This window comes from Watersipora subatra, chromosome 9 (genome assembly GCF_963576615.1).
Source record: "Watersipora subatra chromosome 9, tzWatSuba1.1, whole genome shotgun sequence".
Classification (NCBI taxonomy): Eukaryota; Metazoa; Bryozoa; class Gymnolaemata; order Cheilostomatida; family Watersiporidae; genus Watersipora; species Watersipora subatra.
In genome coordinates, this window is record NC_088716.1 from 41,003,137 (window position 1) to 41,030,029 (window position 26,893).

At 36.0% G+C, this 26,893-nt stretch overlaps 1 protein-coding gene and 1 non-coding gene across 3 annotated transcripts in view; one reads left to right on the forward strand and one right to left on the reverse strand.

The window, feature by feature from the left end:
- Positions 1-2,136: 2,136 nt before the first annotated feature.
- Trnar-ccu (transfer RNA arginine (anticodon CCU)) lies at positions 2,137-2,209 on the reverse strand. The gene has a single exon. It is a non-coding gene; the product is annotated as a tRNA-Arg (tRNA).
- Positions 2,210-6,417: 4,208 nt separating this feature from the next.
- LOC137404045 (rho guanine nucleotide exchange factor 26-like) overlaps positions 6,418-26,893 on the forward strand; it is a 51,174-nt gene continuing 30,698 nt past the window's right edge. For both annotated transcript variants that reach the window (XM_068090199.1, XM_068090200.1), the window contains exons 1-2: positions 6,418-6,884; positions 15,868-16,056. In XM_068090199.1, the coding sequence (XP_067946300.1) occupies positions 6,473-6,884; positions 15,868-16,056 (601 nt within the window). In that variant the 5' untranslated portion in view covers positions 6,418-6,472. The remainder of the gene's footprint in view (positions 6,885-15,867; positions 16,057-26,893) is intronic.

Consider the following 26,893-nt stretch of genomic DNA (forward strand, 5'->3'; position numbering starts at 1 on the left):
TATTAGAGATGGTGATAGAAAATGTCGCAAATCCAAGTGGTAAATATGTGTATATGTTTGACAAAAACCTTTTAAGATTAAAATCTGGGCTAAGCAAGCTTTTCAAGTACAGTTTTAACTAGAACTGCTATTATAATCAATACATCTAGTTAGTACTCATAGATGTTATGATCAAAAAGGCTTTTTGCGTTTAACAATAATTATAAAAATAATACAAAATTTAAAAATTTTAAAATAATAGTTTTTCAATTCTCAATTGCTGATATTTAAAAACAACTAGTTATGCAACAATTTAAATTTATCTAATGTTGTACATGCTTTCTTGAGTTTGTTGCATAGGGAGGATTCAATTATTTTTTGTTTTCATATGTCTATATGAATGTGTCATATGTCATATGTCATATGTTGTCAGTTTACGACAATCCTCATATCGAATTTAAATGTTTAGCAACTGGCTTGATTTCAAAACTTTACACACACTTGATAGGATTGGTGAAGATATTTTAGCAATGTATCATGTTCAATTGTATCAACAACTCATGCCCTACCTTTCTTTGTCTCTTTAGTGGTCGATTGACGTTTATATCGTCGGACGTCTATTTTGCCATGATTTCTCATGTTCCAATGCAGTCGACCGCAACCATATTTAGGCCTCCAGGATGGGCTCACTTCACGACTACGGTACTTTCGCTTAGTTTTCCTCTTCGTCTGCTTCGTCTGTTTTGTATGTTTTGCCTGTTTCGACTTCTTCACTGGCGTTTTCTAAAAGATTTATTTTAGTCATAGCCAATCGTAATATTGCTGTATGTATTTCGTTTGCTTTTTTATTGTATTATTGTATTAATATGATACTATATTACTACATTACTATAATACTATATTACTACATTAATATATTACTTTGACAAAATTTTAACTTACGACGACTAACATGCCACAATGTAAATACAAAAGCAACCTGCAATAATATTTTTGTAAGTTATTTTTTTACAATTATCAACAAATTACGACTAAAACATAAAAGTTATAGACTGATGAACTGTAACAACTGACGAACTGACGAACAAAATGTAAACTTTCAGGGGGTTCATTTATTCATGTTGAAGTTGTCTCTTGTTGAACAAACTGGTGGAGCATATTTTTTTGTCTCTTTGTCTAATTTGCTCGAAACAGCATTGACAGGTGTGAATAAAGTAAATGTATTATTTAACCATCTATATGTTTCATAAAGTATGTCCATATGTATTTGTGGCTTTTTGGCTATAGCTATTAAAATCTTGGAATGAAGAATCCGTACCGAAGAGGATTTGATCTTGGACCCTACTATTCGCGATTGAGTTGTTCACGTGCAGATATAAGTCACTATATGGGATCACATACCCAATGGCTTTGCATACCGCACACCACACGGTGATTGCGTAAGTAATTGTCATTAGTTGGCTCACTAAAATTTTCTATTGGCATTGTGCTAGGCTAATAGCAAGTGGCAGGCAACTCTCATTACTTCTCATTGTTTAGAAGCTGATTTTTAATACCCGGGCAATGCCGCGTAGCACAGCTAGTCTATTTATATAGTTCAAACACTCAAGTTCATTATGTAAAATGTAGCAAGCCATAGGTGAAATATCTAAATTCATGTCACAAAAAATGCTTAGCATATCTTCTGAAAAGCAATTAAATTTTTATGTTAAACTACAAATTATTACAAACTGTATATTATAACATATTCATAATTTAAAATTTTTTTTTGCATATTTGCTATCATTTAAATTTACTTGAAGCTCTTAGACTATTTTTACAAGTGCAATAGATAATGTAACGATTATTAAGCCATCTGCAGACACAGTAATTGTTTTAGTTTTTGTTTTAGTAAAGGTAAGCTTACCTTTACTGGCTTACTTGGTAAGTTACTCAAATTCATTACATAATTGTTTTATTTCTTATGCAACGCCCGACATTCAACTAGTTTGACTATAAAAATGTTATTTGACAAAATAGAGTAAGTAAAAAAACTTTGAAATCATAACACCCTATTTGAAACTTAAATGCCATCAACCATAGTACTTCCGATACAGAGTGTGTAGCTTGCAAAATGTTTCATCAAAATGACATTATCTTCTAAAGATGTATAATATTAACCCCTGGCGGGACTCGAACCCGCAATCTCCTGCTTAGGAGGCAGATGCCTTATCCATTAGGCCACAGAGGCTATATAGCGAGCTACATTTATGTCAAAAAAACTTTCCAGTAGTTATAAACATAAGAGCATTGTTTTGCTTTTACAAAAAGTAAAATTTAACAAATCATTCACGCTTATTAAACTTATGACAGCCTAAAATCAAAATAAGAACCTAGTTTGCATATATATAACAATATGAACCAAAATAGCAGGCTATACCCAAAAACATGCAAAAGTTAAACTTGTCCATACTTGTCAAACACTAGAATTTTTAGCTTAGCGATATAAAATTCTAAAAATATCTCCCACTTGAAGAAGAGATTGAACAACGCAAAGGTAATTCTGGTAGTCATTGGAACACTGTGTACAATAACACTTGCACAGCAAACATAGCTTTACTAAATACTGACAACAATCAACACAAGTCAACTTCAGAAAAGCACGTAATTAAGAACAGGCAAAATTTTAAGGTGAGTGCTTGAATGCCCAGAAATCTGGTAGGAGACCCCAAGCATGAGTAAACATTACCACCTATTTTGGTAAACCAAAGTGAAGAAAAAATTTATACATATATTGTTTAAATTGTAATAAACTGGTTTCTCGTCATATCCAAGCATAAATTTTTCACGATTTACAAAATGTTTTACTATATAAGAAAGATTATTATATTATTTTAAATTGAGTATATTATTATAAATTGTTATAATATATGTATATGTAACAAAAAAATACTGAGAAAAAAATTAATTTTTCAGTGAAATCTTTGCGCGTTTGAATAAAATCATTTTAGATGAGTGACAAGAAAGGTCATAAAACTGACCGTCGATGCACATATATGCACAACTATATATAAACAATATATGTATATTATTGAATATTAATATTCTTTTGCTAGAAAACTGAAATGTCGCTTTTTCTTTTAATTTCTTTTCCCTAAAAGTTATGACTAAATTTTTACATATTCTAAACTTATTTGATTACAATTAATTACACGCAAACTATATAAAAAAGGATAAATTTAACATAGAATAAGCAGCTAATAGCCAAACTGAGGAGTTATGAGCCTCTTACCAACATAATCATGACACGTACCTCTAGTCTTGCAAATGATATACAGTTCTGTTTATTCATGCATCTTATATGCATAATGTGGAAGACATTATTGAAAAAATTCTTTTCAAAATAAAACGCTTTGTCAACAGTTTTAAATCTTTTTAAGCCAAGGTATTACCTGTGCAGGCCTTCTTGCACACACTCGAGCCATCACAAAATAGGTTAGTTTCAGGTAGGGACTGGTCTGATCAGTGAGTCAATATGTAAGGACAGTCTAGGAGCTCCTATATCTATGACATCATAAATTCTTTACTCTAAATTTGAAGCCATTTATTGGCAGCTGCCGTTCACATCAGTCACATTTTTAAGGGCTGTAGGAATAGATGAACAATCTGGAATATGCAAGTTATGTTAGCATCATTTGCTATTTTATAAAACGTTAATCTTGAAACACGTTAGAGAAATTATATAAGCGGTAACTCAAATGCTTTGTAAAAAATTCTTTTACAAAGACTTATGACTCAAACTTATGACCTTCAATATGACAGATAGACTCTCTACCAACTGCTCTAATCAACCACCTTCCCATGACCAGAACATCTTTACTATAATAAGAGTGGCATTCCGTGATATTAATAAATTGTCATATGAGAGAAGAGTTACATGAGCAGACTCACTACAATTTATTTATTGTGTAAAAACCACAAAAACACACACACGCGCACGCACGCTCACATGCACACACGGACACATACACACACACATGCGTGCACACACGCGCACGCACACACGTGTACACGCGCGCACGCACATACACATGCACGCACACATGCACACACACCCACATGCACGTGTGTGGTGTAATGTAGTATGGTGTGGTGTAGTGCATGCTATGTGCTATGAATTTTTACATCTCTGCCCGATTTTATCCACACTTCACACGTATAGCTCTGTGCCTTCAGTCAGATCACCAAAAGTATTTGGCTTTAAAACTTTATCTGGTTCTTGATAACCTGCCTCTTCATCACTTATCTGATTAGAAGCTCAAGATTGCGGCTTCACAAGCATTAAGGACGGCTGCCCTCAATGAACACGATCATGAATTTTTATTTTCATAAGCTGTGTTTTCTAAAGCTTATGAAGGGCTAATTGTTTGAAAACGAAAAAGCTTTTAGCAATGCTGAGCTTAATGCTAGTATACAATATAATTTTTGTTATAAGAGCAAATAAAAAACCAACTGTTTAGCGGACAGTTTAATCTGGCAAAAATTATTTTGAGAAAAAATCTGTACAGAATGATCATTTTGTTTTTGCTACTTTTATGTAATGCCTTATTTACCGCAAGAGTACTCAGGTTAATAAAAGCAACAATAAGGGTAACCCATCTATATTTACTGCATTACATATGAAACAAATGTAATTTGTGTCTGATAAGCAAAATAAGTGTAATATAGCGTTTTTATGAATTTACCATTTATACAAAAATAGCTGACCAATTAAGTGAAATAGTGTTCTATTGATGTGTGAAACAATTAGTATGAATTCAAATACACATTGATATACAGTGTATATTTATAAAGAATGAGCCATTACGCCTGTGGGCATTACATGGATATTCAATAAAATCTATTACAATGTATCTTACAATTTATGCAAGCTTATCGATCCTTGCTGTAAGTAGTTGTCAGACATTTGCCCGTAAAGAAAGCAACTCCAGATTTGCACTACCAATAGTTTCCGCTTTCGCCCTCGTTGAGATTAAACTCGTCATAAAAATACATCGATGAGTTTTCGGCGAGTCGGTTTGTCCTTAGGCTCGCTCCGCAAACTTAGCCTGAGTGTATCTTGGGTTAATAAACAGCAGCCTGTCTATACCCCGATTGATATGGGTAGACTAAGAGTCGTTTTCAGCAGATTTTTTTTAATAAAACTCCAGAGTTCGCTTGTGTCTCTTCAAAGCTGAGACAATATATTAATTAAGAGTTTCAACGAGCTCTTGGTTTGAAGGTATTGCTACAGTCGCATATAGACTAATACTTTTCTCTTTATTACACAAATTTATTTATAAATATAGATCAATACGAATAAAATACAGATAGTTTTAGACCCATTAGGAGTCACCAAGTGCTTAATCTCGGATCCGGCGCATAATCACTAGATTTTTAATCATCTCGTTGTCAACATTTATTGCATAGGTAGTTAGTTACTAAAATAAACATTTTTTATGCGATAGCTCATTCTATATATTTGCAGACAGATACGTATACTTGTATAGCTAGTTGAATACCATGTTGGGAACATTTCAACGATTAGGCAAATTTATCGAAATCATAATATATACCGTAGATTATATCTACATAATCTATATACATGTATATTTTTATAGAAAACATATTGCTATTATTTTTAGGAAGAATTAGGACAGTTTCAAAAGAAATTAATCATCAAGTTCTGATAACATTGGATGTTATACATTGGTATAGTGTCGCTTGGTTTCTGATGTAGTGATGTCAGCCAGGAATATATGAACCGGTGCATTTGCTGTAATTATTTATGTCTTTAGATATTTTCGGGACACTGATTTACCAAAGGCGATTACAGTCGGGTGCCTTATCAAAGAACGATTACTTTTGCTATTATTTCATTAGTAGTATTCCTAATGAAGTTTAAGAGTTCTCAGATAATTTTGACTAATACCGCACTTAACTTCCATAAAGTCGACATTTTGTCCAGTTTGTAGGGCTATAGCCTCAGAAGGTGTATAAGCAACAATTAACTCATTGATATGTATATGTTGTGATTAATAGCATTTGCTTATAGTAGTTGGCAAAGACTAGTAAGTCAGGGCAATACTGATGAGGATACATTTATCACCACAGTGATTCACCTGGAGGTTTTTAGACAATACATTGTTAGAGGTGACCTTACTTGTAACCATAATCCTAGAATATCTCTCCACTTGTTTTTTAACCTTTCAACATTTCACACGCTTGAATGCTTCCTTCACTGCAAGCCAGAGAATGGATGCGAAACAGTCTAGCCTTCGCCGTAGCAGTGTTCATGAATAATATATTTATCTTGTTCTAGGATCAAATTATTGAACATAAGAAGGTCAAGGATTATATAGAGGAAGAAAAGAGCAGCAATAGCCATAGTGCTAACATTTGAGGTTGTACGAAGGAATATTTTACTGCCTGTTATATCATGTTTAATTGTTAAAGATTACTGAACAGCGTCATAATGTCGTCGGAAGGGGATAATCTATTACAAAGTAAAACGAAACCTCGTGGGAGTAATGTTCGTGCCTTCATCGAGATGGTGGAGAAGGGTAAGAAACCAGAGCCAGACTTTTTCAACTCTAAACCTAATCTAACGACCAAATCCAGCACCTTTGATGGGAAGAAAACTTCTATGTTAACTACCAAAGCTCGATCTTTTAGTGGAGAAAAACCTCCTATATTGACTGCCAAGCCATCACTAAAACAAAACAGACACGCTCCAGCCCTTGTTATCATTAGTAGTAGCTGTCGTGGTGCAAGGCATACACCAGGGGAGAAAATTCCACAGCCCGATGAAGAGGATACCACATCAGTAGAAGTAAGGTGTCCAAGCGAAGACAGTGGCCATTCTACATGCGATCTCAAGTATAGCGGTGGGTACTAACAGCTCTAACCTAACATGATATAGATTCACTGGCTATGGAAATCATTACAATAACGCTACGGATAGAGATTTGGCCCTCAGCTCTTACTTTCCTGGCTTGCAATGAGCTAACAAAAAATCTTTATGACTAATCAGCATTGAACAATATTAGCTGTGTTGTAAGGAGATTGCAATAAATTTATGACCGTCATCACCTCCTCTCACTCATCTCACTCCATTTTTGTCAATTCCCTTATCCACCCAGTTATATACTAGTTTGCGGAGTCAATCTCGCCTTACTAGCGGAGGTCGTGAAGCTTACAACAGTGCTATTTAATGGCTGTCACCAACTGAAGTGTTATTTTTGGATGCCCTATAATAGAGATTCCATGAGTTGCTGCATGAAAGCTAGCTATGTCACGTCTGTGCTACTAGGTCACAGTACTAACCGTATGTTCTCTCAGTGATGGTGTCACCAGCAAAATAGCATGCTAAGTGCTATCAACATACAGTCCATGTATAACATTTTATTGTGAGAAGAAGCTTATTTTCCCGAAGAGCTGCTTGTATTAAAATGTTAGTCATTTTAATTTTCCTGCATCAGGTCAGGAATTCAATTTGTTAGAGTGCTAAGGTGCTAAGGCTAAGACTGCAGCCATGTGTTGGCTAATATCATACTTTGATACATTTCTGTCAAAAACCCGAAGTACAATGACCTCCCAACTGGGTTCTGTTTGTTGTCACGCTGAATCATTGTCTATGTGCTAAGAACACCTTCAAATTACCACGTGTGAGAGGATGTAATGACTTCTTATATCTGGTGTTTGAGAAGTGTGTTCGCATTCCAATCGTTTGCTGCTCTTAATTATGAAGGGATTACAGGGGTTTATGTTATATTAAGGTACACGATAGTGTGCTATAAACGATCCATGAAGGCATCGTCGCTCCATCATCTTTTGGAAGAGCAACTTGAGTGATCTGTGATCCGCCCCCCCCCGGTATATGACATTTTTTTTGCCATACGATATCAACAAAACTTTGTCTCAAAATTCAAATTGGGCAGTAAGTGTGCTTAATACATTAAAATAACGAAGATGTCGAGAGTTGAAATCACTCTCACAATGCCTGAAAGTTATACGATGCTCTCCCTCTCTCAGTTCAGCACTCTTCGTGTTTTGTAAATGCTTGATATTGCGTTAGTGAAACGAAAATTAGTGAAAATTACGCGAAAGTGAAAATTTATTGTGCATTTGAGAGTTCAATATAATATTTACTATAAACTTCAATTCATTTTATGCGTATAACTACATATATAACTTCAGTTCATAAGCCATGGGTCCTAAGATTGATAACAACGTTAAGGTTAAAGTTATGATCATAAGCAGATCATAACCACTAATACACTAAATATATTAATGTTACTGCAGATAACCCTAGTTTCTAAGGTTAATACGCTATTTTTTTTTACTAATTTTTAATATGTACAGTATCTATATACAATTTTGACACTTTCTACCATGGAGGTTTGTATTGGATAATTACTATGAGTTTCTATACCCCTCTCTGACATTTTTGCCTTGCGATACCAACACCGAAACGGATTAATGTTGTTTGACGGGTGCACTGTATATGATATATTCTAGGTGCTAGTTTATCTAGTCTAGGCGTCCCTTGTACATTGTGAGTTGTACATACTGTCTACATGTAGATGAAGCGATAGGGTAGCGAGGTGAAAAGCCTGGCATGCTGGTATTAATTTTAAATATGACTGCTTGCCCTAGGATTGACCAGCATGATATAGTTTATGATAATCTTTTCACAAATGGCTTTCACAGGCAACCTCTGGTTGACTGATAGTTTACAATGACTCCTATCAGTTCAACAATATAGATTCTAAAGAAATTAGTTTTTATATGTTACTGTTATGTGCTCAAAACTGCTTGCACTTTGCATGCAGTTATCAATGATTACACCAACTAGTAATTGATATAGCAGACAGAAAAACTATTTGCTGTTACCAGTGTTTTAACCATAAAAATTAAGCAATCAAATGGACTGCAGGCGTGACTGCGGGAGTGGTGGCCACATATTACAAATATGGTGGCATTGCTTGCAAGGAGACAACCGGATTTAGGATGCTGAATCTTATCCATCATGTGATGAAATAGGTTTTTAGTTTTCATCTGCATTTTATGATTCACTGAATATAGCTGCTATACAGCATGTATTCGCCTATAATACCATACTAATGTTAATCATTCAAAGATATCTCAAGTTGCAGTTCTTAAAGGTTGACTTGCAAAAAAAGTCACATTACAGTTATTTGGTATCAAAAGATTCACCATATCTTACTCTGCTGTGTTGTAGGTGCAAAATATATGGAAATGTGATTAAAAGCTCAAAAATGAACAGTTAATCGCCGCCATCACGAAGCCGCTGTAGATTAGAATCTCTTTTCAAAACGGTTCAAATGGGATGTAGTTGTACAAGATGACTTCTGTTTACACTTTCATGCAACCTCATTCGTCAAAATATTTTCACAAATATACTTCTCGAATTCAATAAAACCATGTCTATTGTTCTTATGTGTCTATTTTATCATCATCGTAATGCTGTTACTTTGAGCACTGATATCTCAAAACCTACCATAAAAATTCGTTTAATTTTTTAACCTTAGCTCGGAGGAGTGCATATCATCCTCTGATAAACATGATGAGCCTGTTGGTCACCTGTGATAATTGAAAAATGCTGCAGAAATTATTTGCGCTGTTTGGCAGGAGTTATGGGTCACATGATCAATTACGACTAGACGATTAGACCAAGCCGAAACAAAACTGTAAAGTAGCGAGCATCTATATTTGATACGGGCTCTTTGGTAGAACTCGAAGTGTTTGTCATAAACTAGTGCTACGAGAAGTTTTATATTGAGCCTTTTATTGGCTTTTCAATTTACGTGAGAACATCTCGTCACAAAACAATAACCAAATGTAATGACTACGTCAGAGAAATAAACTGATTTCTATCTACGGCGGTTTTGTGATGGCGCGATTAACTGTTCGTTTTTGAGCTATTAAGAGCTTGTAATCACATTTCCACATATTTTCCACCTACAACACAACAGAGTAAGATATGGTGAATCTTTTGATACCAAATAACTGTAATGTGAATTTTGTTGCAAGTCAACCTTTAAGGCATGATGGGGAGGTGAGGCCTCAATCACTATTTTAAGGCTGGTCGGTACTATTTCCCAAATCACATGAGTCGGTGATTGTTTGTGATAACATTGTTCACACTATCACAACTCCATCCCGCATTCACATCAGGGAATGGTCCACGGTGTAGCATTGTCATTTTGCAATGCGCTCGTCGAGACGATGAAATAGTAGTCCCGCAGCAACTATAAACCAAGTGTTCCGCGACAGCCAATCACCATCGTTGAAGTGGTGCACATTACACAGATGTGCACCACTTCAACGATGGGATAGTTCCATGGTGTCGGAAAAGTTCCATAGCTTCATTATGTCCAGTCATAGCTTTTTAAATTTTGGAATGAAGAATCCATATTGCAAAAGGTTTGATCTTGGAACCTCCCGTTGGCCAGGTAAATGCCTTACCAATTAAGCCATGCAAACTTGATAGATTTATTGAGCGATATATAATGCTATGTGGGTGAAAAAGCTAGGACTCTCGGTTGTGACGCAACGTCATGTCATTCTAGGTATTAGTAAGAGCAGTAGATAAACAGCTTACTTATATTAGCCATTGGCAATGTACCAGGCTAATGGCAAGTAGCATTGTTTATAAGCTGAGTTTATAAGTGTGTCATTGCTATCATTGCTTATAAGCTGATTTTTAATACCTGTGCAATGACTTGGGAATTTCGCTAGTTCTTTTATAATTGAGAGCAGCAAATGATTGGAATACAAATGCTAAATGCATTCATAAGAAATGAATAATTCGGCAACCTGCGCACCGACTGTCTGACGAAAGCTCCCTTATCGAATTGAGATACTCTAATCGCGAACTATTTGTGGATATATTATGAACAAATGTTCATTACATGCAGAAAGGTTTTTTGTCATCAAAACCTAATTATGCTATTTTGCATACTCTAGTTTGAAAGCACTTCCTGTCACAACCATCAGTTTTTTTTGGGATTTGAACCCCAGCCTGCTATTCATAGGTTAAGCACTCCAGACCATCAGGTCACTGCTACTCCCTGCTTTCAACACATAAAATTGGTCATTATCTAATTTTTTTCGCCAATATTCCAAAAAGAATGGATAGTTTTCGTTATCGAGCAGTGAAGTTTTATCACTGTTGCTGAATTTAGTCATCCATAGTCTTAAACCTTGATTGATGACCTGCAGGCTACGGGTTTTCATAAATGGGGTCCTCACCATCATCCAATGGGTTTTATTGACTTAAATTTTCTTTGACTAGCCATAGCTACAGTATTCTGGAGGCAACTATAGTCTCTATAACCTAGCATTCATTGACAAAACTTTAACCAGCTGTCTTCCTTCCCTAAATAAGTTGAGCTTCATAAAAAGCATAATTACAGTAAATGATAGCCTTCCATATAACATAGGAGTCATGTAGACTTATACTCAATTTTTCTTAACTCTACTCAATATCACAAACAATAGTATTTCCTCAGGAAACAGCACTATCCATCTTGATGAATTATGTTTGAACTATTATTTGTGGCGATGCATTGATGGTTCCAACTTATCTTTGTATTTCCTGCATTACAATCTAACCTTTCCATTTGAGTCATTTTAGGCTTATGGGTTGGTCACAGGGTGATAAGTAAGAGATGATTTTAACGCCTAATATGAAAATGTTGCGGTTTGTGATCATGTGACCACAGGCATTACTTTTAGATAAATTGTTAAGCTGTAGGCTATTTAGTCTCAGGTTTCAATTTGTTAAATGCAATCACCTGTGACTATTGCTACTAATTATTACTTGTTTACAAACAGACAGACTTTAAATTGCAGTGTTATCTTTATTATTATGGTTCACAGTTTTGACATCGGCAGATTATGAAGTCAGCCAATGCAATGGTTGTTCTTTTCTTATCATTTCTCGGCTCCTCTATCTCGAATCGATGAAAGAGGAACACCGTCGTACCTCTTCATCTACGACTGCTAGTTTTCCACTGTTCAGTTTTGCACGGGTGTGGGATCAATTGCTTAGCGCCCTTGTTCTACCAGCATAGTCCCTGACATCAACATCTACATGTAGTTACCCGATTGAATGGCTCTCTTCTTCAACATTGGTTTGACTTTTGAAATTTAGTAATGTTATTTGGCAGCATTACAAGTGATACGATATGTGCAACAGCGGTGTAAGCTGTATGTAGGCCCTACTTCCCCGTTCGAAAATAAACAATGCAGTCACTCAGGTGCAATTAACTCCATGGATTCATACCCTATAGCTGTCGAGATGCCTTATTGTTTTGGACTGCAGTTCTCTGGACTAAATCATGCATCGCTTACTTCGCAAATTTGCCGGTGTTCCAAAAGGTCTCGTCTTTAGTAGCATTACTACTGAAAGTAGTTTATTACAAGGGTATAGTGAGCTGTTGTCAATGATATGAATTTGATTGAAAAGGTGGAAAGATTAGAACATCAGTGAATATATAGCTGTAGGCTAATATCGTGCCAACAAAGGTTGATAGAACTTGGATCGATACGATTGCTGCCCTATGTCGTAAGTTGGCCTCGAAAAATAAACACATATGTGCCAAAAAGTGGTATTCGTAGCGTCGCAAAGGAATAAATGTGGTGGATACTAAACGATAAACTAATAAAACAAGGAACAAAGTGAACTGCTACAGCTTCTAGAATATGGCTCTTACAGTGACTACTTAAGTTCATAAACACTTGAGAGTTACACGTCACTATTTGGAAAAAGAGGAATTTTATGAAGTACCATAGGTCAGATAATAAATATCGCAAGTTTATGTAGAATGAGGCGTCATCGATTCGATTAAACCATGTCCATCTCGAGAAGCGTCATTGACCATCTGCGATATATTGCAACTTTGTTTTTTGCAAAATAGATATTTTGTTATAATTTTGGTTTAGGACAATGTCTGATTTGGCAGCATATCTGAAGCAACCATCAGGATTTGTAGCTACTTATCCCAGCGCACCTGTCCTTTGATACCTGATAGGGCGAATGAACGCATTTTGATGTTGATAAGTTTTTGCTGAACACAAATGAGCATCAAATATAAAATAAGTGTAATATATTATTTTAATTATTCCCTATCATCAAAGTTTCAAATACTCCTACGTCAGCGTGCCACACATACCATACCAATCTGGAATTACTGTATGCTAATATGTTCTTCCATCTACCATGCCTAATGCGCTGTTGCTACGGTGATCTACTAAAAGATTTATGACTTTAGTTTCAAAATCTCCTGTCTTTGGTGATTCAAAGCTGAAGAAAAATTCTCTTCCATCTTACCAAAGCTTTCCGACTTGCGGTGGGATAGTTGAACCATGACACGTATGACGCTGCGATCGATAGTTAGTCACGGGATTACAGTCCACGCATACCTTGGTGTCTAAGCTGCTGGTATCGACCATTTTACACAACGTGTGAGTCACTCCTCGAGAGACTGTTAGTCATCAGACACGCGCATCCAACCAACAACAATTACGAGTTTGTTTGCTCGGGTCACTAATCAATAACAATTTATGGCCGGGCAGCTGGTCCTATGTATTTCAATCAATGCTCTACAGTTAGAGTCCCTAATGATATTGATGTTCGTATTACGGCAACTTTCAGGGAATTCTGAGATTTGTCAAATGCTCTTAGCAAAACTTGTTGCTGCGAAATGTGCTGTAGCTGTAGTTTTTTCTAATGGTAGGGGTTCTAGTTGAGCAGACGTGATAAACAAAGGTACTGATTATGCCTAGCTTATATTTGCTTTGATCTCTTGCTAAATATTTATTATTTGATAAAAGGAGCTGACTGTATAAACAGGCATAGTCATGGCTACATCAGCTGTCTTCGTCGCTGTCTTTATCGCAATTTATACAAATTAGGCTAAATTTTACCTTCAAACATCAATTTTATGCACTGCTAATATCTGTTATATACGCTGTATATATCCGTTATTATATTTATGTTATATGTATTATTAATATCTGTTATATAAGCTGTATATATCCACTATTATATATATATGATGTATATTATTAATATCTGTTATATACGCTGTATATATCCACTATTATATATATGATATCTATTATTAATATCTGTTATATACGCTGTATATATCCACTATTATATATATGATATCTATTATTAATATCTGTTCTATACGCTATATATATCTGCTATTATGTATAAGATATATATTTTATGTGCTATGGTGTTTTTATACTATATTCTTGCACACCAAGATGAACAATTATTTATAGTCGACTCTAGACGATTTTCTTACCTATGAACAATCTGAACAAGGCTGCAATCCAATATAGAAGCTTATCCTCCTGCTTAAGCTAACAATGATGTCTTATGCTGCAGTGAGCCAATAACAAGAGCACTCAAATCACTAAAACTAGTCTAGGAAAAGTATTCTGTACCCTAAACAAATTTTGTGTAAAGATTGAATCTTAGCTGCATTTGGTTCTATGAAAGTAAGCCTTAGAAACCATTTTCCGAATCGTATTAGAGATTGTTTGTTTGTTTAAGACATTCATTGTTTTTATGCTTAAAATATATTCCTCGTAGCTATTGCTTCAAAAACTTATCTACATGGCGGCCTATCTAGTCAGAGATGATCGTATGTTATCAAATTTATAAATTCGAGTTGACTGTCAAACGGTCAATGTGGGTAAATATTCTAATAAACAGTTTAACAGTTCTAATTCCAATTTATAATATCAGCAATTCTCTTAAAATATATTTATTTTCATTGCTTATTTGTGATAGGTTCACACAACACATGACCTTGAATAAAAACTGAACCTTACAGCCATTTCCGTGTGTCAAAGGTTCACACGATCAGCTCTGAATTGTGAAACACTTAATAGAATTTCATTCAAAGTGTTGAATATTATTAGTCTTGTGTGTTACCATGCATCAAAGGATGCTCCGATGAACCAGTTTCCTGCCTGGTATAAAAAGTTGTAATTTTATAAAAGTTTTACTTTATGAAATTAAAATTTAAACCAATACTAGTTTTATATCTTTTTGTTAAACTGGTCTAGTTATTGCTTTATCTTAATTTGATTTTTTACCTGAAGTTTCCCAGCTGAATTATTGCAAAGATTTTATCATACATGTAGTTATAGCCATACTGGTTTTGTTGGAAACCCCTCGCCTTGCCCTAAACTAAGGATAGCTTCAGGTTCCAATCACATGCCTCGTCGTACATGACAAATATATCTACTTCTGAATAGGAATATATAAGTGATTGTTGAGGCCTACATTGGCCGTTTGACTTGGAGTCGTCCTCTACCCAGCCTCTTACAATGGTATACTATTTACCCTGTAATTGCTCTATTGTTTGGAGTATGACCAGATAATGAATCCAATAAAAACATTATTAGTATTCATCAAGCAGGCTTACTATGCAATAAGCGGCTATCTGTAGCCTGCACATAAATGCTGGTTATAAAGAACTCAGGCCACAGTTTTTATGACATATCTGGTTACTTACTCTCACAGGAATCCTTAAGCCATCCACGTACTCTATAGACACAATATAAGCTGGTGAAGTAGCATGCATTTTGTCTTTAGGAAATGCTATTGATCTTCGCTACTAGTCCATCATTATTAGTAATTTTATTATAACTAAAACTCTGTATGAATCATGATACACGTAGAGGTGACTTTTGTGGTTGTTTCGCCATTTTGCCAGACGTATGGTGCTGGTTTAATCCAGTATTTATCACTTTAAAGTATGTTTTATAGAGGTTGCTCATTTTGAGTTTTACTGAAATCTTGTTTACATTTGACAGGTTCTCTTTCCAGCAACCATAGCAGTAGTCAGGACCCTAACTACCAAGTCCTTTCTGAACTGGATGACACATTCTCAGAAAGGACATCCAGTAGCTACGGTACTACTGGCAGTGCTGCTACAGAACCACCTCATTATTCCGATCCTAGTGTGGTGGAGACAACTACCGATGACACAGCAAAGTATTTGCGTGAGTTGACTATAAATAGATGCTGTTTCAACATAGCCTATTGAGGTTTGTACAACATTTATGGTAATTTGTTAAAGGCAACCCATTAGTAGATACAATGTTTATGGAAATAGGACCATCCTAATGTATCCCTTGTATTTTAACTCATTACTATTGGCAGCCTTACAAGTAAAACAACTAATACAAGGGTATGTTCGTGTGATGACGAAGCTGTTATCAATATATCACAACATTTTACTCAAATGCTGACAGGGCTCGGTGTTGGAGCTCGACTGCATGGCTTTCAGGATTGGTATTTGACTGGCCATGATCGCACAATAAACTTTAGTAGCTATGAGGGAAACGCAAGCTACCTGACTCTAGTTCTTTATGTTTGATGAAAGTGTTTAGTCACTCCTTGATTTGGATATTAGTTCCTTTATATCTTCTGCTATTATATACCACTTATTGTATTCAGTAGGCATAAATCACTTCTTTATGTATCCAGTATATTAAAAGGCATAATCTAATATGAGATTGTTGAGTACTGACTATTCTACAACAGGTTTGTTATAACTCTATGATTCCTGGGGCCAAAGTGTGAATAGAGCTTCGCGGTTTCCAAAATCACTAGACGATGCGATATTGCAAGTTTGCAATATCGCATCGTAATGTATCTCAAATCGTCTATTTATGGATGACTCATGATATATCGCAATATTATTATTATGTAAAAATAATTGTAAACTTTTGCTAATATTTATTTGTATATTTTAACTTGAAAAGAAATCATTTTGTGTTCGTGATAATTAGAGACATTTATTACATGAATGCCTGTGTGCGTGGAAGGTCATGGAATGAGCTTATTATAAGACTGGAAAGCCTGTGTGTTTTAGTTCCAGTATCGCTCACTCTGAAAATGAGTGATCATTTTCAGAATGAGCGATACTCTGATATTCTCATCGTATCATTCATACGATTGTCAATATCTCTGTTCTTATTGCTGATATCTATTTACATGGTGCCGATTTTCAAAGCGTCTACTTACAGAATCGCCACCAAACAATTACATCATAACATCGCGAAGCTTGAGTGGTAAGGTGCACGACCCGTTACCGACTGTTCACTTATATCCTTCATTTCACTTGTTAGCTCCACGCACTTCTGTCTGAAATATGTAAATTATGGTATGCAGTTGTTTCGATCATGGAGGATTAGCTATGATAGACATTAGTCTTTTGCCAACTTCCCACCTATGTTTTGATCTACTATGAGTTAGAGACCGGTGTAAACGACCCAGAAACCAGTCAAATATGGTGTCCATTGACACGGATAATGGGCAGCCTATCAGGTTCATTGACAGATTAACTGGCAGCGTAAAAATGAGCAGTTTTTATTTTTATGCAGTTCTGATTCTTATTGAGTGATTTGATTTTCGATTCTGTGTTACCTCATAAGCCTAGTTGCAACTTGCAACCACATATAGTAAGGCCTTTTACAGATTGATGATACGTTGTTGTTATTGGTACTAGTACACTGGCAGTCCTGTGCACTGTGAGATATAGTCAGGTGTAATAACTATACGCACAATTATTCTTCAGTTCAGTAAGGTTGTCGAGTGGTGCAGTTGATAACGTGCCTGGTTGTGAAACGATAATACGGGTTCAACTCTCACGTGTGGCAATTTCTTTTCCTAATGCTTTTAACGTGGTTTCGGACAGACAGACAGACACGGCTCTTATTATAGTAAAGATTTTAGCCATTTAAAATAATTGTAACTCGCTAATATTTCCAGTGTCTGAGGATCTGATGGTTTCAGCAAATAAAACCGGTTTTATAAAATAAAGATGAAATAAAACCTTTTTCATAAAATAGGAATGAACAATTTTTTGACTATCTACTTTCAAGGGTTCTCGATGTAAAACTAAAGGTCCTAGCGGTCCTATCAATTGACGAGAAGTTCAGAATCAAGCTGACCACGGTTTAGCTGGTGTTCTCCTACGAGCAATGTTCAGGATTCATCTGCTTACAATTATAACACCGCAAGGCTATCATAAGTTACTCGCAAGTAACCTCATGTCAAAATGGCGTTATCTTTTATTAATATCGTTCTGACAAGTCTCGCAAGTTTCGTTTCGCAAGTTAAATCTTATTACCTAACAAATTAAATTCACTTCCTGGTAGATTATCAATGCTAATATGTCACTATTTATAGTTTTGTGAACTTTGGCATTAGGTATGATAAGAACCGATGGTGTGCAAGAAGAAATATTCCTTATTCTTAATTTTTACTTTTTACCCGCTATATCACTTCGACGCTTGTTATGCAACTCCATGTTTATAGATACGAATGCTAAGCAAGGCTTATTGCACATACCAATTCAGCAATAGGTAGTTTTAGAAATTATACATACAGGTTTGAACTGTGGAAATTCATCACATCTGAATATAGCTGTCCGCCACCAGCTCCTCCCATTTGTGTTTCCTGTCTGAAACTTTCCGGTAGTTATGCTCCCACTCCCTCAGGCTAAGGCCCAACAGTTATGGCTCAAGCAATGTAAACTACTCGTTGCGAGGCATCATCCTTGTCACCCGAGTTATCAGTGCGGATATAGCCATAGTATGCTGTAATATTTATTATGACGCTATCAAGGATTTACGCTTGCTCAGGAGATGCTCTGGAGTGCGGCACATAGCGCTGACCATATGACGATATTTAGACCTGTCATGGATGTAAACTATCTGGTGTGCGTCAGAATGGCATTCTCCTAGTGGTTTGCTCTATGCCAGAAAATAGCGTGCTGTAGCTTTTTATGTTATAAGGTTTTAACAGCAACCTCATGGTATTTTTTGTTCCTCATCATGGTCGATAGACTGAAAGTTATGCTGCCATGTTCTTGCGATAGAGACTAGATGAAGCAGGTCAACCTACGATACATCATACCTTTGAGGCAGTTGTTTTTGACTCGATTAAACTCTAGGGGTTTGGTTAGTCAGCCTCAGGGATTCTGCTTAGGTCAAGACATATGGCAGTCCTTCAAAGGCAATAGCAGAAGTCACTCTGATTTGCAAGGGCATGTCTATGAAATGATACTGCATTTTTTGTTAGTTCATGCATTGTATTGGTTTTGCTATTTGAAAACCATGATGTTAATGCTCAATTTAATTTGTGCAGCAGTAAAACGTACACCTAAGTTCTTGATTGTGAAAAAAATCATATTTCATTTTTCAACTAGATGAATGTCCGGCGTTGCAAGGGTAATAAAAAACAGCTTATAAACAGTGGCAAGTAATATAGTTGCCACTGGCCAAGTTGACTAATTAGCCAATGACAAAATGAGCAAATTGGCTAATTTTAGTGGCTTAAGTTAGTAACCTAAGCTTGCTTATATTGCTTAACTTTCTATAATGTGAGCAGTGAAGGCCATGCGCGTTGCACGTTGTGAAGTTAAGCGTCACACAACATCGTTATGCGTATTTTAACCAATGTAACAAGTATGTCCACAGTTATTCATCATGGACATGTAGCCTAGTGTTTTAGCATGACTTTCTGCAGGCCTGGATGTTCCGAGTTCAAATACAGTGCAAAGGGGATTTTTTGTTCCTATAACTTTGTCGCTATAACTGGACACGCGAATGACAGACCAACAAACAGACAAATACTGATATATATATGTATATATATATATGTATATATATATGTATATATAGATAAAGAAGGGTTCGGTGACAGGGCATATGAAACTAGTAGGGTTTTGTATGATTAAAAAGGTTAGGAACCGCTGCTTTATGATAGAAAAAATCTGTTTGTCATTTACACATATATATAAAAATTAAGTAGTAACCCACAACACGGTGATTTTCTTTCAAGTAAGTAACTTGATGGAAGATCTGCGAGTTAGAGTGCCCTGGAGTGTTCCTTGCAATGCTCACAGCTGGACACATTCTGCCCACCTGCTATGGGTTATATCGAGAAAGTCATTGAGGAAGTTCTGGCTGTATGCATTGTATTGCGTAAAGAAACGCAGCTGATAAACTCCATTTGTTAAGCATGTCCAATAAGATCGATGGAAAGAGAGAGAAATCACTTCGCGACTAGCTGCTACTGGCGCCCCAGTGCTGTGCCAAATTAATCTTTTCATTTCATCATAGATTATGTTTCAACTTCCTTTTTCAACTGCCTCCGCTGGTGCGCTCCCTCTAAGGGTCATCCACGCAAGGTTCACCTGTACTTTGTTGACTCCAAGCATATTTTTATTCTTGCCTTTTTGTTATTAATCATATTGCCTAGAACTGATTGATTTCCGGTAATCAGTCACTTGCCGTCTCTTCCTGTCTTTTCAAATCTAGTAGAAGTTTGTAAGACATGCCCCTACATAGGTAGTAAAGTACTAATCAATAAGATTTTTGATTGACATTGTGCATGGTCATCAAAATTTTATACCGGAGTATGCCTTTACTAAAGTTTGCTATTTTATGGGTACTTTTGGATTCCATATTGTATATTCCAGGGAGGTAAACGTGACATAATACTTAGCAAATATCATCGTAGAATGGGGTGTGTGATAAGCATTTGTTTGTCCTGTGCGTATCCATAAACTTCGAGTTATCTCCTACATATCGGTTTCAACGATATGTGACCAACATGGGAATCACTGCATCAGAATACACCATAGCATGGAATTCCTTTTATATGTTGTCAAATGACTGGTTAAGGCAGTTTGAACAGAGGCCAAACATATTGTAGGCCTACATGTAGATTTCAGCCAGTTACGAAAATAACGATGTTTCTAATAACCTGAAATTTGGTCTTTCAGTATCAAAGTCTCGGCTTCAAGGTTGACATGCAAAAAGATTCACATTACAGTCATTTGGTATCAAAAGGTTCACCATGGCTTACTCTGCTGTGTTGCAGGTGCAAAATATGTGAAAATTTGATTACAAGCTCTTAAAAGCTAAAAAACGAACAGTTAATCGCAGCCATCACGAAAACGCTGTAGGTTTGAATCTCTTTATTTCGACGTACTCAAACATTGTGGTTATTGTTTTGACCTGTGATGTTGTCAGGTGAAAGTAAAGGACAATGAAATCCTCAATATAAGCACTAGTTTGTGACAAACACTTCAGGTTCTACCAGAAAGCCCATATCAAATATAGATGCTCGCTACTTTACAATTTTGTTTCAGTTTGGTCTAATCATCTAGTTGTATTCTGATCATGTGACCCATACTTCCTGCCAAATAGCGCGAACAATTTCTGCAGCAGTTTTCAACTATCACAGGTGACCAACAGGCTCGCCATGTTTATCAGAGGATGATAAGTACTCCATCGAGCTAAGATTGAAAAATTAAACAAATTTTTATGGTAGGTTTTGAGATATCAGTGCTCAAAGTGACAGCATTACAATGATGATGAAATAGAATGCGTGAAGTTTATTTGTGAAAATATTTTGATGAATGAGGTTGCATGAAAGTGTAAACAAGCCATCGTGTTCAATTACGTCCCATTTGAGGTATTTTTACGCACCAAAAATGGCTAACAGACCTTTTAACAGACTTTTGTATGATCTCTATTTATATTAGTATATTTTGCTCTTTTTAAATATTTAATGATTAGATAAGTCAATTGTGAATAGCTGAGATAGGTATTTATTAATAAATAATGACATTTTTGGTTGTTTTCTGATCACTACCTCACTCAGTCAAGACCACCGTAACGCCATGGAAAACTCTGGGAAATCCTTTTCGTGAATGCTATATGATCTCTGAATGAGATGCGCAGTTTCGCATTTGAGCTAAGCCAATCTAATAGCATTCACAAAAAGCAAACGTCATTATTTTTCAATAAATACCTATCTCAGCTATTCGCAATTGACTTATTTAACCATTAAATATTTAAAAGTAGCAAAATATACTAATATAAATAGAGATCATACAAAAGTCTGTTAAAAAGTCTGTAAGCCAATTTCGGTGCGGAAACATATCTGCCCATTTGAGCTGTTTTGGAAAGGGATTTCAATCTACAGCGTTTTCATGATGGCTGCAATTAACTATTCGTTTTTGAGCTTGTAAGAGCTTGTAATCACATTTCCACATATTTGGCACCTACAACACAACAGAGTAAGACATGGTGAATCTTTTGATACCAAATAACTGTAATGTGAATTTTGTTGCAAGTCAACCTTTAAAGATTGCTAGCGGATTATTTCACCTGAAAATCGCTCAATTGGACTTTTATAAAACCGCCACCCCAATCCTTCATCGTGTCCCGGTGGTGAAGCGTTAGCAATTAGCAAATGAAAGTATAAACAAACCGCTTGACCCTGAACCGCTATAGGGTCATACCACAGACGGTAAAGAATTAAATAGTCTGTGGCTAAAGATGCTAATAAAATTAGTTTGAAGTGGGGGCATTTCGGTGAACACTGTGCCTAAGATTTCTCTGTGCACTTTCACCTATTAATGACATTCCATAAGAAATGGTTGGCACTTGATCAGAAGTGAACAAACGCAGGGAGATGACACCAATCTTCCACTTGACACACACGATTTAGACATCTCTTTTGATAGCGGTTGGCATGTTCTCCTTTATTTCTTTCACAGCCGAGTAGTGACAGCCGAGTAGTGACAGCGATACCCCATCCCTCTGTATATAACTGCAATGCCATCATGGAAACGGCCGTGTCACTCTCATTCTGCCGTGATTCAGAATAGCTGTTGGGAAGTGAAACACCCGTGTGATGCGCCATCGTTGTACCATGAAAAGGGTTATAGCGACCAACAGCGTCGTACTTGTGCATGCATAGGTCTGGCTTTCGTGTTGCTTCATATACAGACATATGCATTGACATAAGGCATCACACAACCATCACTCTACTATAGCACTCTACTATAGCACTCTATAGAAACATGATTTGTTTGTTGGCCCAGCATAGGACTTGAGCACTGGCGCAAATAGCCTATACAATCGCAGTATGGAAACTTAGTAAATGGCTCCACCATAAGCACACAACTCCAATTTAGCAGGTTTGGCAGTTATGCTATTACATGTATGTCCAAACGGTGTAAACCTTGATGATGGTACTAAAGATTGCCCTTTTATCACAACTTGTTAAGTGATTTAAAGAAGGGGTGGTTGTGGATTTATCTCTACTTGCTATTTTATCATTGGTTAAAGCAGGGGTGTCCAAACTTTTTGCAAAGGCGGCCAGATTCGGCGTGTTAAAAATATAGAGGGCCAACCTTGGCAGAAACTTTTCACATATAACAGCAATTAATTTAAATAAATTTTACCGCACCAATCTGTGTTTCATATTTGCTTTTTAATTTTAAATTCACTTATCTTACGCATGTGTTTTGGTTCGTTTGAAACATGCATATCAAAATTGCATTGACATTATAATTGAAATTTGATAATCAGTTAACTTAACTTTTTTAAAACTAACTTTTTTGTAACAATTGCAAAGAAGTAATTGTACTCTTGAATACAAATTACATTTGTAACGTGTAACAATATCTCACTATGGCAGTTCAATATTTATAGAATTTTTAAACACAATTTACAGAGAAGTGAACAAGTAATAGGCATATCAACAAGTGCAGGGCTCATTTAAAATATGACAGTAACTATAAATGTTGGTTGGATTTTTGAATGTTTAACACGCAGGTAACAGTGCTTCTGCCCAATTTATTAACCCCTAGAACCCTGGTCGTTTTTGTCAGTGGTGTCAGTAACCCTAAGCAATCTGTCCAATGATCCTAAGTTTTTAAACTTTCATTAAATATAACTAAACATGTTCATAATACAATGATATTTGATAAAACATTAGTGAAAAGGTCGAGCAACTCACAGCAAATGTCATCAAACAGAAAAAACAGTGTGTCAACATTATTCAGGCCAAACCTATAAAGGTTTGTACGATTTAAAAAAAATTGTAAAAACATTTACAGTAGCATCATATCCATTGAGCACATGTTCATCACCATTTCATGACTCAAAATATAGTGGAAAATTATAGTTAGTATCATAAAATTTGTTATTTGCATCACAATCGTTTATGACCTACCAACAAACGAGTTGTATCAATTTTTTCGCGATACCGTTCTAATAAAATTTGTTATTAAATCGAAGGAAGTGAAGATATTTGAAAACTGTTACAAATAGGCGAGACATTTCTGGTCAAACATCCTGTGCAAGAATTAATATGATTGGTTTACGCTGTTAATTAGAAACTGCTTTTGTTAACAAAGCCATGCCAATGCCAGAATTCAAGCCGTTAGGGATTTTGACACTCCCTACGAAATGCTTGAAAATCGGCGTTAGGGTTCAAAGGGTTAATTCCACAGGCGGGTCAGATGTTATTGATTTTATGACAGAGGCTGCGGGCCGGATGAAAATTGACCCTGGGCTGCATTTGGCCCGCGGGCAGGATTTTGGACATGCCTGGGTTAAAGCATAACTACCACGAACAGCTCTCATTGTTTTTTTCACATGTAAATCAGCCATGCTGATTCCGATTTTGTACTCAAAATAAAGATTGGTCCACTCCATTTTTGTTTTTAAAGACTTTTTTCCAGCGATTCAATATCGGTTTCACAAGCGACACAATTGACACAACAAGCCCCGCCCATAAATATGTGACATATAGCCTAGCTTTTTATGGACGGAAGTTGAAGATGTTTTGTCCGATCTAGAATTATAGAGATGGGTGTCTTAAAACCCAGTATTCTGTGAATTCAGCGATCAAAATAATCTGTCTTTTCTGATAGGTAGATAAGCTATATAATATTGCTTGTAGCATGTTACAGGATGTTTAATAGCCTGAACGCCGAAAAAATTGAGCTCAAAAAACGCGATAACAACGCTAGCTTGTGATAAAATCACTCTTTTTTGAGCTCATTTTTCTCGCTGTTCAGCCTATTAAACATCCTGTAACAAGCTACGAGCAATGTTAAACAGCCTATCTATCTTTCAGAAAAGACAGATTATTTTGAAGGCTAAATTTAGATAATAATGAGTTTTAAGACACCCATCTCTATATTTTTAGATCGGACTAAACATCTCCAACTTCTGTCCATAAAAAGCTAGGCTACGTCACATATTTATGGGCGGGCTTGTTGCGTCGTTTGCAACACCAATATTGAATCGCTGTAAAAAGCCTTCAAAAACAAAAATCATTTTGAAAATTAATGCACCAATCTTTATTTTGAGTACAAAATCGGAATCAGCCTGTCTGATTAACCTATTAAAAACAATGAAAGCTGTTCGTGGCAGTTATGCTTCAAGTTATACGCAAGTATGTCATCCTCGCTTTTCTTCTAGCTACTTCATCTTCTTTATTCCATGTTGATCACGAGGAACCTACGCTTCATTCTTTAATGCAGTTTACTGAACATATCAGTTTGAGTCTTGTAACATATTCTGATATCAGTGATAAACCATGGCATTGTATTAGTGCCGATCCACAATAATCTAAAATTGCTTAACAGCAACAAGTAAATTGTCATTTTGTGGCTTCGTTCTGGGTTTGGGCCTTGCGATGTAGGTAGACCCTGTGTAAGTACCTAGTAATGTAGGTAGACCCTGTGTCTGTACCTTGTAATAAAGGTAGACCCTATGTCTGTAACTTGTAATATAGGTAGATCATGTGTCTGTACCTTGTAATATAGGTAGACCCTGTGTCTGTAACTTGTAATATAGGTAGATCATGTGTCTGTACCTTGTAATATAGGTAGACCCTGTGTCTGTAACTTGTAATATAGGTAGATCATGTGTCTGTACCTTGTAATATAGGTAGACCCTGTGTCTGTAACTTGTAACACAAGTAGACCCTGTGTCTGTAACTTGTAATATAGGTAGACCCTATATCGGAGATCTAAAATGCTTCGCTGGTGTTGCAAGCCTGTAAGTACATTTACCATAGACAGCTTATTGCAAGATATTGTAGTTTATTCTTTTTAATTTTGGCACTATTTCATGTTTAGTCATATTTTTGTCTGATTCAATTTGGTATCTCCGAGGCTGCATTCCTTCTCTCTAGTCCAAGATATTCAATTGTTCATTTATCTCTATGACTGTTCATCTGCGTTGTAATAGAGAAAGGTCATGTAATGTATAGATAACACTCATCTGAAAAAACCTTCGTAGTTGTGTCACTTTGTGGCGATGCACAGTAAAACAATGACACTGCAAGATAAGTATATCCAGGGTGACCGCAGGTGCCCCATGTATTTCTGTCATACACTTTGCTGGTAGCTGATGATTAATTGTTACCGCTTGTGCTTATCAACATTCCTTCAAGGGAAATTGTTCCCTCTCTGTTTGTTCTCAGCCTTAGTCCTCGTTAATGCTTTTATAGTTCTGTTATTTTTCCCTCTCACCACAGGCTAACTCTTAACAACACCATCCACTCTGACCATATTGAAGGGTTTTCTCACTTTTATCTCGTTATTGAAGTTTATGGCTAAAAGAGCCTGTTGTTAAGGCCTGAACTATTCATAAAGAAAAAACATGTAGTGAACATTTTTGAAATAGGAATGTTTTGGTAGTTGCCTAAGCTATAAATCGGAGCTTATTAAATGTGCTTTCAGCGCCATCTCTGCCTTTATTGTTAGAAAAAGTACATGTATGGATGTGGCAGGAGTTGTCATAACTTATTTGCTTGATTCTTCTCTAATTAGAGACCTTTGAATCAAATTATTTATTACCCAAATATGTTTAATTTTTCAATTTACCTTATATTAAAGTACCGTATTTTTCGCAACGTAGGGCGTACTTACAAGCCTAGAATTTTATAAAAAATTGATCGCGTGCCCTTTAATACGGCGTTCTCTGTCTGTGGACTGACTTCTAAAATCTG